This window comes from Bidens hawaiensis, unplaced genomic scaffold (assembly GCF_021521415.1).
Source record: "Bidens hawaiensis isolate Kalapana, Puna unplaced genomic scaffold, B.hawaiensis_p1.1 tig00014033_1, whole genome shotgun sequence".
Classification (NCBI taxonomy): domain Eukaryota; kingdom Viridiplantae; phylum Streptophyta; class Magnoliopsida; order Asterales; family Asteraceae; genus Bidens; species Bidens hawaiensis.
This window is the reverse complement of record NW_027492204.1, coordinates 61,658-73,896: the sequence shown is the minus strand read 5'-3', so window position 1 is coordinate 73,896 and position 12,239 is coordinate 61,658. Positions and strand designations below refer to the sequence as shown.

Genomic DNA, 12,239 nt, shown 5'->3' with positions numbered 1-12,239 from the left:
TTTGTGTTTTTTATTGATATCCAACTTATGATTTTATTTTTTTTGGAAAATTAATAAACATGTTATTCATGACTCATGAGTTTACACTCCTCTTAATAGGAGCCTTCTTAGTTCTTAACAAGTTAAAATGTTTCTAAATAATTTTTCATGTGACTAATATATGTATCTGAAAATAATACTTTTAGAAAGGATGGAAATCAATAAAGTTTGTTGTGCATGGATGAGGAGACAAACATAGAAGAAGTTATAAGAAACAAGTCAAAGAAGTTTGTGGTACAAATTTCATTAGAATGGTTTAAATAAATTAAACTCCTTTGCATGCCCATATCGGACTTAAAAGTGTAAACTTTTAAGTCCTGTTTAAAATTGAAAAAGACAACTTTTAAATGGAAATGATTATGGTATAGACATGTGAAGCTGGCATGAAAAGGATTTGCCTTTCTTTTTCTCATGTCTTTTACCTATTCCCTACTTCTAAATAATATAATCCCTTAATATTAGCTGCATTTAAAAAATAATAACTAGAATAGATGAATTAAAAAATAATAATTTTTGAAAGATAAAGTTTATTATTGAAATAGATTCAAATTACATTCAATTTAGAATCTGGTTTCATATCTTTTAGAATACAAAATTATAGAATAACAAAAGTTCATTTGCATCATTGAAAAAGCTTGTTGAGCTAGCTTGGTTTGTAAATGAACCGAGCTCAAACAAGATAAACTTGTTCGTTGATTAACTTTGTTACACTCATTAAGGTGGGAACAAATTTTAATGTTTATAACTTATAATTTAATATAAGGGTCTATTAGCTTCATTGAAACCATCCTAATATACATTTTAACACCATTTACTAAAAAATTGGGTTATAATAAAAAACTAAATATTAAGGTCAATTTAAACGAGTTGGCTTGGCAAGTAACGAGCTAGCTCAATCTCAAAGTTTCAGTTAATTATGATAAACAAGACGAGCCAAGCTGTCTCGTACTCTCGGTTCACTTTGAACCCGAGCCCATGTTGATAGCTGAAAATGGTTTGGCTTGGCTTTGCTTGTTTAGGCCCCTAATTGTGAGTCATTCTATAGTGATATTGTTTTGTGCTTTAATTAAAACATATTAACGTTTGATTCATAATTTATAAAATATGTAATTTATTTACAAATCGCACGTACGTCGTGTATAGTGTATCATCTAATCAAGACACTTAATAACTCTTATTTTTATTTTATCTATTCTTTGCATAAAAAAGGTGCACGGGGAAGGGAGACGTAAATTTATATTTCTTTTTTTCTTTTTTACTTTATTATAAGTTACTTGTTTTCAAAATAAAGTATTATTAGTAAACTTTCTTGAGAAATACAACTTTTCAAAATACTTTATTTCAGATTCATGTTGCTGAACTATAAGTCTATAACTATATTAAAGGAGAATGAGGATATTTAAAAAAAAAATGTTTTATAAAACTTTATTCTTAATATCACGTTTAAGTGTTTAACATCACTAAATAAATACATTTCATGTACAGATTTGTATGCTTTCGTTTTATGATATTATAGCATGAATATTCTATTTATCGAAGCCTCACGTGTTAATACAAATGGACGTATCACTATCACATGAACGCCATTAACAAGCATTACATGTATTTCAAACACGATACAAATAATGAACTAGCACTAGACGTTTACAAGTTTATGTAACATAACCGGGTAATGGAAAAGTGAAGACATTTTTTTTATATTCAAATAACAAAATTTAATTTTGTATGGTTAGTAGTTTGTTTCTTTCTTTCTATTATGATTCATCAACATTCATTAAATGATGATAAGTAGTTTGTTTCTTTCTTTTAATAATCATGTATCATTTTCAAAGAGTAATTATATATTTATGATTCATAGTTATAACATCTACAATATAGATAGATGTAACCACTCATTCTATGATTTGTTATTCGTTCATAAAAATGAATAAGGTATTGAAATAGGTACATAAGGTCGTTTGTGAATGTGTCTGTCCACAAGAATATGCCTGCCACAAATGGCCGCGGTCCGTAACTATAGGAATATGAGTCACTTTTTATATTAAAATTAATACAAAAGATAACGATACTCTCGTTATTAACTAGAGAAAATAAGTAGTACAAATACCGTAATACAAAATAAAAATGAACAATGAAAAACACAATAAATATGTTAAATGATTCAATTCAAGAACTTCAAATGATAAAGTCTTCAACTTGTTATTCAACAACATCTTCTTGTAATCTACCTGACAATAACTTATAATTAAAATTTCCATTTTTACCGCAAACGGCTTCTAGTAGTCTCTTTGGCTGCAAGAATGAACAAAACAAAATTTGACGGTTGAGACTGAGGCACGTGTTCAACACGCATCTCTTAAAACAAATTTTGCGCCTCTACATAAGACAACGCGTCTGTCTCCTAGGGCACAACAGTCGAAGCAGTTTGTACTGCCGGAGATGTCCACGCGCCCGAGGTTACATCGGGTAAATTTTAGTGTTAGAACTTGTGAAAAAATAAAAAGAATTAAAGGTAGAGGAATCGAATAAAGAAACTCATCTCTATAGGTTCTCAATATATGTGTATTCAAGACTTTCTTTTTCACCAAGAACTCTTCATGTATGCATACATTTTTCCTTGTATTTTCAAGCTAATGCTTTTTTCTAGCATCTTCAAATGAGACACTTAGTCTACCACATATACAAGAGTCACGAATGATGAAGAATCTCTCTTAATTATAAATTAATTAGAGTCATAAACTTAATAATATAGTCAAGTTTCTTAAGTAACTTCGTCATAAACACCATATGAAAAATCTAATAGTAATAATTTTAAAAAATTAATTTCCATTCAATATTTTCTAATTTTCCAACAGTAACTTCGTCTTATATTGCCCCTCCACATGTTGTGCATGAGCATCAATAAACACATTGAATTTACATCTACATTTTATTATTATTATTATTATTATTATTATTATTATTATTATGTGTCGTATAAATTATGCATTTATTAGAATAAGAAAGTTCAAATCTCACATCAAAGTTTTAAAAAAAAGTAATATCAAATCATATGGATTAGTCCAAGTACAATTGTTTGTTCATTAAGCTGTCCTATAGAAGAAAACATCCTTGTTTTTAGTATGTTTTTAATCTAAATTTCCTCTTTCACAGTTTTACATATTAACAACATTATTTTGAGTACTTTGCTTTGTTTGCATATATTTTATCAATACTTATTTTTAAAAAGAATTAAGTAATAACTGATTACTTTTATTAAACCAAAATAAAAAAAAAAAAACATTTCAAACTAAAGCAACAAGTTTGTCTTAATAAAAATTACTAAACATACCTAAATCATTTTCATACTTATCTTTAACAACAAAATAATAATATTTAAGTTAAGTTTGACTTAGATATATTTAACAATGATAATGCAATTAAATTTCATTCTCATTTTATTTGTTACGTATCCTTTTTGCATATCAAAATACTCGGATTTTCATCAATCGTATAATATATACCTTTCTCATGTCTATTAACTATAATAATTTCTATATTTAAATCGTAGATATTATGTAAAACATGTATATCTTGATAACTATAATAAAATCACTCAAATATCTTAACAAATATAACACATGCAAGAAATCTTTTGATCCATTTTGCCCTCATGTTTTTTTAGAACGGCATTTTGCCCTCATGTAACCAATATAAAGTCATATACTTGGAAAATAATCATATTTCTTTTGGTTTTACGGTATTTATATATGCACACTAGTTAAAATAGAAACCATAATTAAATAAAATAAGATACAAAACTTCATCTCATTCTTTGTTTCTATACCATATCCTCATAACTAAAGAGAAAAAAACATATTATGTAAATTATATGACAACAAAAGATTAGAAAAAAGTAATATACTAATAGAAATGAGGAATTAAGATATAGAAGATTTTTTAACAAATAACATATTAACTTAAGAAATAATTATGTTTAGTTAAATTATATTTTTATAAATTGGATGTGGCTTAGTGGTAGAGCACTCATTTTACTAGTGAGAGGTATGGGGTTCAAACCCCACTATCACCAATTTATATGGGAGATATGGGGGATGACTCTGGCTTGCCAAGGTTCGAGTCCAGATCTCACCCGATTTTACCGTCTCCTCGCTGTCATGCCATTTGGCGGGCGTGGGGGTCGGGTTTTATCCGGTGAATCCCTCAATAGGTGGACCGCAATGGGCTCGTCCGTCCGGCCTAGTGGCTGGCTCGGACTACCTTTAACCAATGGGGGCCGCATACGAAATACCCAGCGTTACTTAGTTGGTCGTTAAAAAAAATTATAAAGATACCGACATAAAATAATACATTGTATTTTCATTTAAAAAACGCATATTAGATCATTCAAAACGAAAACGTACACCATTTTTCATTTCCTCCCATTTATTTATGATCAGTATATATGAATATATCATATTAAAAATCTATTACTTTAAAGATATTTTTCATTAATTATTATATATTTTATAGAACTGCATAAAGCTACCTAAAGTCAAACCACTAATTAATTATCCATTAATTTCATATACCTTAATTCACAATAAAAAACTTATTATTATTATTATTCCACAATTTCTCTCATCATCATCATTCACTTCATCTTCTAAAAACCCTAATTATAATCATCCAATGGGTTGCTCTGCTTCTCATTCTGCTCCCACCCAATTCACCACCACCACCACTGACACGTCATCCTCAACCCGGAAAGATGACTCCCATCATTTTGTGTCCCTCACGTCATCCACTTACGGCTCGCTTACCCGAGCGGGCACCCTAAGCGAAAGCGTAAGCCCCGCCTCGTCTCCGGACTCCGTTATTAACACGTGGGAGCTCATGGAAGGGTTGGATGATGGTGAGGAGTACTTCCGGTTGATAGTAATTATAATAATGAATGATCATTTCAATCAACTCAACGGTAATAATGCCATTGGGAAATTAAGTGACGGAACGGATTACGTTTCGTTTGGTTTGGTTTAGGTGGCCCGTACGAAATGGTGGAGTATCCGGATGTGAAGAAACCACAATCATTGTTATCCAAACCGGATAATAAAGAGCTGAGTTCGAAACACACAACTCTTTCATATATTAAGACCCCTGAAACCCCCGTCCTATCATCCAAACCGGATAACAAAGCATTGAGTTCGAAACACAAAACTCATACAATTACCAAAACCCTTGAAAACCCTGTCCTAGCATCCAAACCGGATAACAAAGCATTGAGTTCGAAACACACATCATTTTTATATACCAAACCCCCTGAAACCCCGGCATTGCCATCCAAACCGGATAACAAGGCATTGGGTTCGAAACCCACAACTCTTTCAACTATCAAAATCCCAGAACCACCGGCATTTCCATCCAAACCGGATAACAAAAAATTGAGTTCTAAAGACACAACTCTTTCAAATACCAAAATCCCGGAAGCCCCAGCATTACCATCCAAACCGGATAACAAAGAATTGAGTATGAAATACGGAACTCTTGCAAATACCAAAACCCCAGAAACCCCGGGTTTGTGTTTACTGGGTTGTGAAGACCGGATTGTGCTGTACTACACGAGTTTGCGAGGGATTCGGAAGACGTACGAGGATTGTTGCGAGATTCGAATGATATTACAGGGGTTTCGAGTGTTTGTTGACGAGCGGGATATTTCGTTGGATTCGAGTTATAGAGATGAGTTGAAGAGTGTGTTTAATGGGAAAGGGTTTAGTTTGGCACAAGTGTTTATTAAGGGGAAACATGTTGGTGGTGCGGATGAGGTTAAGCGGCTTCATGAAGATGGGAAGTTGTTTGGTTTGATGAAGGGGTTTTGGGTGATGGATTCGGGGCGTGTTTGTAATAATTGTGGGGATGTGAGGTTCGTGCCGTGCACCAAGTGTAATGGGAGTCGGAAGGTTTTTATGGAGGGAGTATGGAGGTCGGTTAAGTGCCCGAAGTGTAATGAGAATGGGTTGATCAGGTGTGAGTTGTTCTTGATTTGGTTTAATGGGTATGGTTTAGATCTTGTGTATATTTGATTTTAACATACTTATTGCTTCAACAGTATGATTTATGTTATGATGATAGCAATTGGTGTTTTAAGTTATTGAAAGTTGTTGGTCTTTAATAACAAGATTATATTTATGCACATTTTGTGTGTTTTGATTCAAGATTGGTTTAAAGTTTCCTTTTTTTATGTCATGACTCATGAGGAAGATATGATGGTGTGTTTGTTGTGAAATTTATACTAACACGTGTTTATACTAATCATGTTTGCGGGTTGACATGTTGAACATGACACGAACGTGAACTGGGAACATCACGCAAACCTGAAGATCATGTAGAGCAAACCTGAAGATCATGTAGACATGAACACGAACATAGTACATGTATTTTCCCGAACATGACATGCACATTTAAAGGTGTGTATAAACACAACCTATTTAACCCAAAAAAATTAGTGTTACTAATGTTTAATTATAATTACTTCCAAGTTATTAATTTACAAAAAATAAATATAAATGTATAATATACTATCAGTCTACAAACTTTGCATAAACACACACATCCAAAACTTAAATGTTGGCATAAAATACACAATTAGTTTTAAGTTTTAACACATTTTTATATAAAGTTGTATAAACAATGAAATCGACTCACAAATTAATGAGGTCGATCCAAACACGAGCCATATAGCTAGCTAAATGTGTTCTCATTTCTATCATAAACTAGTCGGAAACCGTTTTAGACTAAACCAAGAATAAATTTGTTTAAATGAGTACATAAAACACATTCTTTTAGAAACTTATATATATAATAGAATCAACACATAAATTAGTGAAATCAATCCAAACACGACTCATTTAGCTAAACATGTTTACTTCTACTAGAAACTGGCCCCAACCCATTTACAGTAAGGAAATCCCAAACCCTTGTCAGAAAGTCTAGCCCTTAAACTTTGGTTTATTTTACTGACACCAAGATTCACATGACTAGCTTTCTAGTCATCATACTAAAAACTTTAGTATAACTCAATGGGTTTAGCATTGGCTAGGAGCCTAGGGCAAAGACACGAGCTGGGCACGGGCTAAGACCAAGTGGGCACTGACTAGGACCGAACCTAGGCTCGTGTAACACAACATTAACTTTTCCAAGAAGACCAAACAAAGGAATTGCAAAGCACATTCATTAACGGAAACACAAATCATGTGTCCATACTTTCATTGTTCAAAAACTCAACATAAAAACACATCAAATAATCAAATAACTTACTCATCACATCCTTTATCAAAGCATAAAATTACACAAAAAACAAAACTAAATATAAAAAGTATAAAACACAACTTCAACTATCAAATAAAACCAATAACCCATCATTGTACCCCCTGTTACTTCATCTTCATCTACCCTCAGATTTCACCAACTGCGAAAAAACCTTACTCATTGAAACACCCGATATATCATCCCCACTCGACATCTCAAACTGCCCGATCCCAGTACTCGTGTTTACCTCACCACCCGTATTAAAATCATGAATCTGTGGCGACAACTCCCCGATCACATTCGTGCTGTTTTCATCCGGGTCGTTGGGTAAAACCGCTTCTTGAAGTTGAAGCACGTATTCGAGATTCCACAAAACATCACCCATCGATGGTCGGTCAACCCCGAAGTCAGACAAACATTTCTCAGCCGTTTCACCAAACTTTCTAAGCGAGTCGGGCCGAATCTTCCCTTTTAAAGTCACATCGATTATTTGTTCCAATTGCCCGTTTTTCTGCCACTTCATAGCCCACTCGGCTAAATTCACCTTCTCACGAGGTAGTGACGGGTCAATCACAGGCCGAGCGCATAACACTTCAAACAAAACGACACCAAAGGAATAGACGTCTGATTTTTCAGTCAACTGTTGTCGTCTGAAGTACTCTGGGTCCAAATAACCGAAGCTACCTTTGACCGCGGTACTCACGTGGGTTTGGTCAATCTCGGGCCCGGTTTTCGAGAGCCCGAAATCAGCTACCTTAGCCATGAGATTCTCATCAAGTAATATGTTAGCCGACTTAACGTCTCGATGGATAACCGCTTTTGAATAACCGGTGTGGAGGTAATGCAGCCCACGGGCCGCCCCGATGCAAATCTCAAGACGTTGCTTCCAACTCATGCTCGGGTAACTCGACCCGTAAAGATGAGATTTTAACGTCCCGTTTTCCATGTACTCGTATATTAATATCATTTCGTTCTTTTCGTCACAGTACCCGATTAACGAGACAAGATGTCTGTGACGAAACTGTGAAAGCATTTCGATTTCGGTTTGGAATTCCGCTAACCCTTGTTGCGATTTCGGGTTTCCTCGTTTAACTGCAACTTTTGTACCATCGCTCAACACGCCCTTGTAAACTTTACCGAACCCACCGATCCCAATCACCCCACTTTCATCAAAGTTGTTTGTAGCTTCTTGAATAGCTGCAAATGGACATCTATAGTTGAAATTCGAACTCGCACTGATCGTCGTCCCGTTTGAATACTTGCTTCCCATCGTTTGCGAAAGCCCGTTTGTTGATAACGGGATCCAAATCTTCGACTGGTTCAACCGTTCTTGCTTCCTTCGTTTACGCACGCAGAGCAAAACAATAACCAGCGCCAACGCGACGATCACACCAACAATCGACCCGATAATCACACCCGCTTTACTTTTGGAGCTTTTCCCCGGACCCGAAACAATACTACCCCCCGAAAGACTCCCATCCGATGTATTCATCTTCATAAGCTCCAACCCATTCAATATCGCATTCGGGTACGCATTATTCACCGAAGACGGCCCAATACTAACCCGAATTGTATCCGTACTCAACGCCTCCGAAACAAAATCCGAATAATAAGCCATCCCCAACCCTCCCGCTCGTGTCGTCAGATCAAAATCCGACAACACGTTCGAATCTTGTATATAAACATTAAAATACAACTCGTTCGGCGACCTACTAACAACATCACAAAAATGCAACCGAATGAAATACCGAAACCCACGAGTCACCGGAAACTCCCAAGTAACATTAAAGTTACTTTTCGGATCCTTTTCCGACGCCATCTGAGCCACCGTCCCGTACACGGACCGGGGAGCATCGTCTTCGGTAGCTCCCCCGTCCGGGTACCGAACCGCACCAACATTCGAAACATTACTCTCCGCACTCGGGGTTTTTAAAAACCCCGAGTCCGGGACCCACGTTCGCCACAACGAGTCGTTACGAGACGTAACTACAGGTCCGCCCATATTAACCCGAGCCACGGTTTCGAGGGCTTGGGTTAAAAGTCCCCGAAAATTCGCAGGCGGTGTGACGGAAGCCGCGTCGTTTGCGATCAAAGGATCGGGCACCGACACGACTTCCAACCCGTTTAAAAACGCAAACGAATTACCCGTTGGAGTAAACGTTAGTTCAAGATCACCGGAACTAACGTTAACGGAATATTCCTTAACGGAACCATTAACAGACTTAAAATTCGATAATAAAGAGTGGTCACGTGTGCTGACTGAAAACACAGCGGTGGTTAAATCGTAATTACTAGCCGAAAACGGGTAAAAGAACAGCCGGATCCAGATCCGACCCGGTTGTGATATTTTGAAGCTGTACGATGACGTTTGGGAGAAGATTCTAGCCGTACGGTAAAGCTGTGAGTATTCAGACGACGGGATTGAGTTGACTGAAGTATCAACGAGAACGTTTTGTTGGGTGGTTAAGTAACTGGAAGCTAGGTTATCGGAAATGAAGACACGGCCGCCGACGGTGGTGTTGGACGAAGATCCGCAGTCGATTGAGTATTGATCTGACGGAACGAATTGAGAAATGGTGGTCTGGAGGATGACGAATACGGTGAGTGATTGGATTAGGGTTTTGAAATTGATCCCACAAAAACCCATCATCAAGATTGGAAATTGATTTGTGGGTTTGGATCAGGGGTGTGTGAATTGCAGATCTGCGGGTTGAATTGGTGATTGGTGGTGTGGAAGTGTGGAATTGACAGATCGAGTACAGAGGGTTTGTTGGAATGAAATGAACAGATGGGTTTTTGGTTTTGTGATTGAATAAGTCCAGCCAGGGTGGGGTGAACTGGACGGCCGGTATTGGAGATGGTGACAGATTGATAGATTCTTTCGGGTTGATGGAAAGATTTATATATTTTTATATAATAATAATAATATTATTATTATGAAAATGGAGTCAAAATAATAAGGGAAAAGGAGATGGGAACTAGTTTAGTTGTTTGTGGAGAAGATGAATGTGAAAGGAAAGAAAAGAAAAGATGATAAAAAGTGTTGATTTTTATGGGAGCCTGCAATTGGGGGAAAGGTTTCAATTTGCTACCCTTGAGTTTGTAGGTGTTTCTATAGAGGTACATATTTAAGTATTTAAAATTGGGAATGATTTTAGTGTTTTCAAAGTCATTCTAGCTTTGTTACTTATCTAAGATCTAAGACAAATGATTGTTATAAGTTAAGTTATGAGATGGTAATTTGGTGAAACTGGTTATCAATAGTAAGTTATTGCTGATCATCAGTGGTAATTGGGTTCAACAACTTGTTGAATTAGTGGCAAATGGAGATGTGGAGCAACTGATGAGTGATGAGTAGTTATAGGTTTTCATTGGTAACTTGGGGTGATTGTAAATAATCATCAACGTTTAACTGATGAAAGACTTCTTAGTGGTGTTTTTCTTAGTAATAGAAGTTACTACTGATATATAACCAAATTAACCAGCTACGGATATAACCATAAATTGATAGTCTTTCATTCACTTTTTTTTACGTTGATGGTTCCTTCAATGTAGAAGATAATCTTGGATGTTTATGGACGTGTTTTCTTTACATAATTTCCATGCTCGTTCTTATATTCTCTTAGAATAATCAGATTAAAGACTTTGACATCATCAAAATGGTTTAATCTGGTAGTGTTACGTGCCGATTTTAAGAGATATTTCAACAATACCAGACTATAAAACCTACAATTGCTAACAGATTGGGTGATGTTTGTATGTGTAAATAAAATTTTGTGTAAGTTTATATAAAAAACAAGGTGTTCAATATAAATTAATGTAAATAATGAAGATTAAAGGTAATATAGTACACTACACAATCCTAAAGTTATGTGTTTTAAGTGGCTTTACTATTGTAGATATGGACTATAATAAAGGCTTTTTCAGAATACTATATTTAGGAGATTTCGTGAGGACTTACTTGATCTTAATTAAAAAAAATACTTTTTTTTTGAGCGGCCAACTAAGTAACGCCGGGTACCCCGTACACGGCTCCCATTGGCTAAAGGTAGCCCGAGCCGGCCACTAGTTCGGACGGACGGAGTCCCTAGCGGTCCACTTGTTGAGGGATTCACCGGATAAAACCCGCCCCCCACAAAAATATACTAAAAATAATTTTATTTTTTACATCGTATTTTAGAATATTGTTGAGATCTCAATATATTTTACTTGATGAATCACAATTGTATTTCAAAATCGTATCTAATATTAGATGATTCAGTATGCTTATAAAATGTTCCACCTTTATTTATTGTGTTTTTTAACAAACTATACTTAAAACGAAAATAATTGCAAATAGATGATTGTGTGTATTATGATGGTATTTAATATTCCATTGTATTAAGATTTTTATCGATCACTACATGTGTTAACATGTATTATTGAACTAGATATGTCATTTTAACATTTTTTTAAAAGACTACTAGCCATTTCTTAATGACTTAGTTGACTAATTATTTTTCTCATGTTAATTATTATTTTTTCGATATAGTTGAAATCGTAAATGAACTAATCAAGTATAATTATTGATAATATAAATTCATGAAAATCAGCTAAACAGTAAATTATAGGAACATGTTATTTTTAAACTTTTAAAGACTATGGATTTTGTCAAAACCATAATCAGTCTCGATGATGACTTTAAATCTTTAATGTTATCAAAGTGTTTTAATTTAGTTGCATTTACTTAAAAAAAACAAAAATGTGAATAAATGTGGTTATAACGAGAGGCGTGAAATACATAAATTTTTTTCAAGACTATTGTCGTTTCCAACACCTTCAAACTCGAAGGTTCAAGACAAAACTCCTTAGTGACCACGAGGTTCTAAGGGGGGCAACAAGTTTATTGGGCAAAGTTCCTGAAGGAATCGCGTTAT

At 34.9% G+C, this 12,239-nt stretch overlaps 2 protein-coding genes across 2 annotated transcripts; one reads left to right on the top strand and one right to left on the bottom strand.

The window, feature by feature from the left end:
• Window positions 1-4,710: 4,710 nt before the first annotated feature.
• Window positions 4,711-6,098, top strand: LOC143545758 (uncharacterized). Its single transcript, XM_077037584.1, has 2 exons — window positions 4,711-4,956; window positions 5,046-6,098. Exons 1-2 carry the CDS (start codon window positions 4,711-4,713, stop codon window positions 6,096-6,098), a joined length of 1,299 nt encoding a protein of 432 aa, XP_076893699.1.
• Window positions 6,099-7,233: 1,135 nt separating this feature from the next.
• Window positions 7,234-10,349, bottom strand: LOC143545744 (receptor-like protein kinase HERK 1). The gene has a single exon (XM_077037570.1). It carries the CDS (start codon window positions 9,971-9,973, stop codon window positions 7,460-7,462), a length of 2,514 nt encoding a protein of 837 aa, XP_076893685.1. The 5' UTR covers window positions 9,974-10,349; the 3' UTR covers window positions 7,234-7,459.
• Window positions 10,350-12,239: the final 1,890 nt, after the last annotated feature.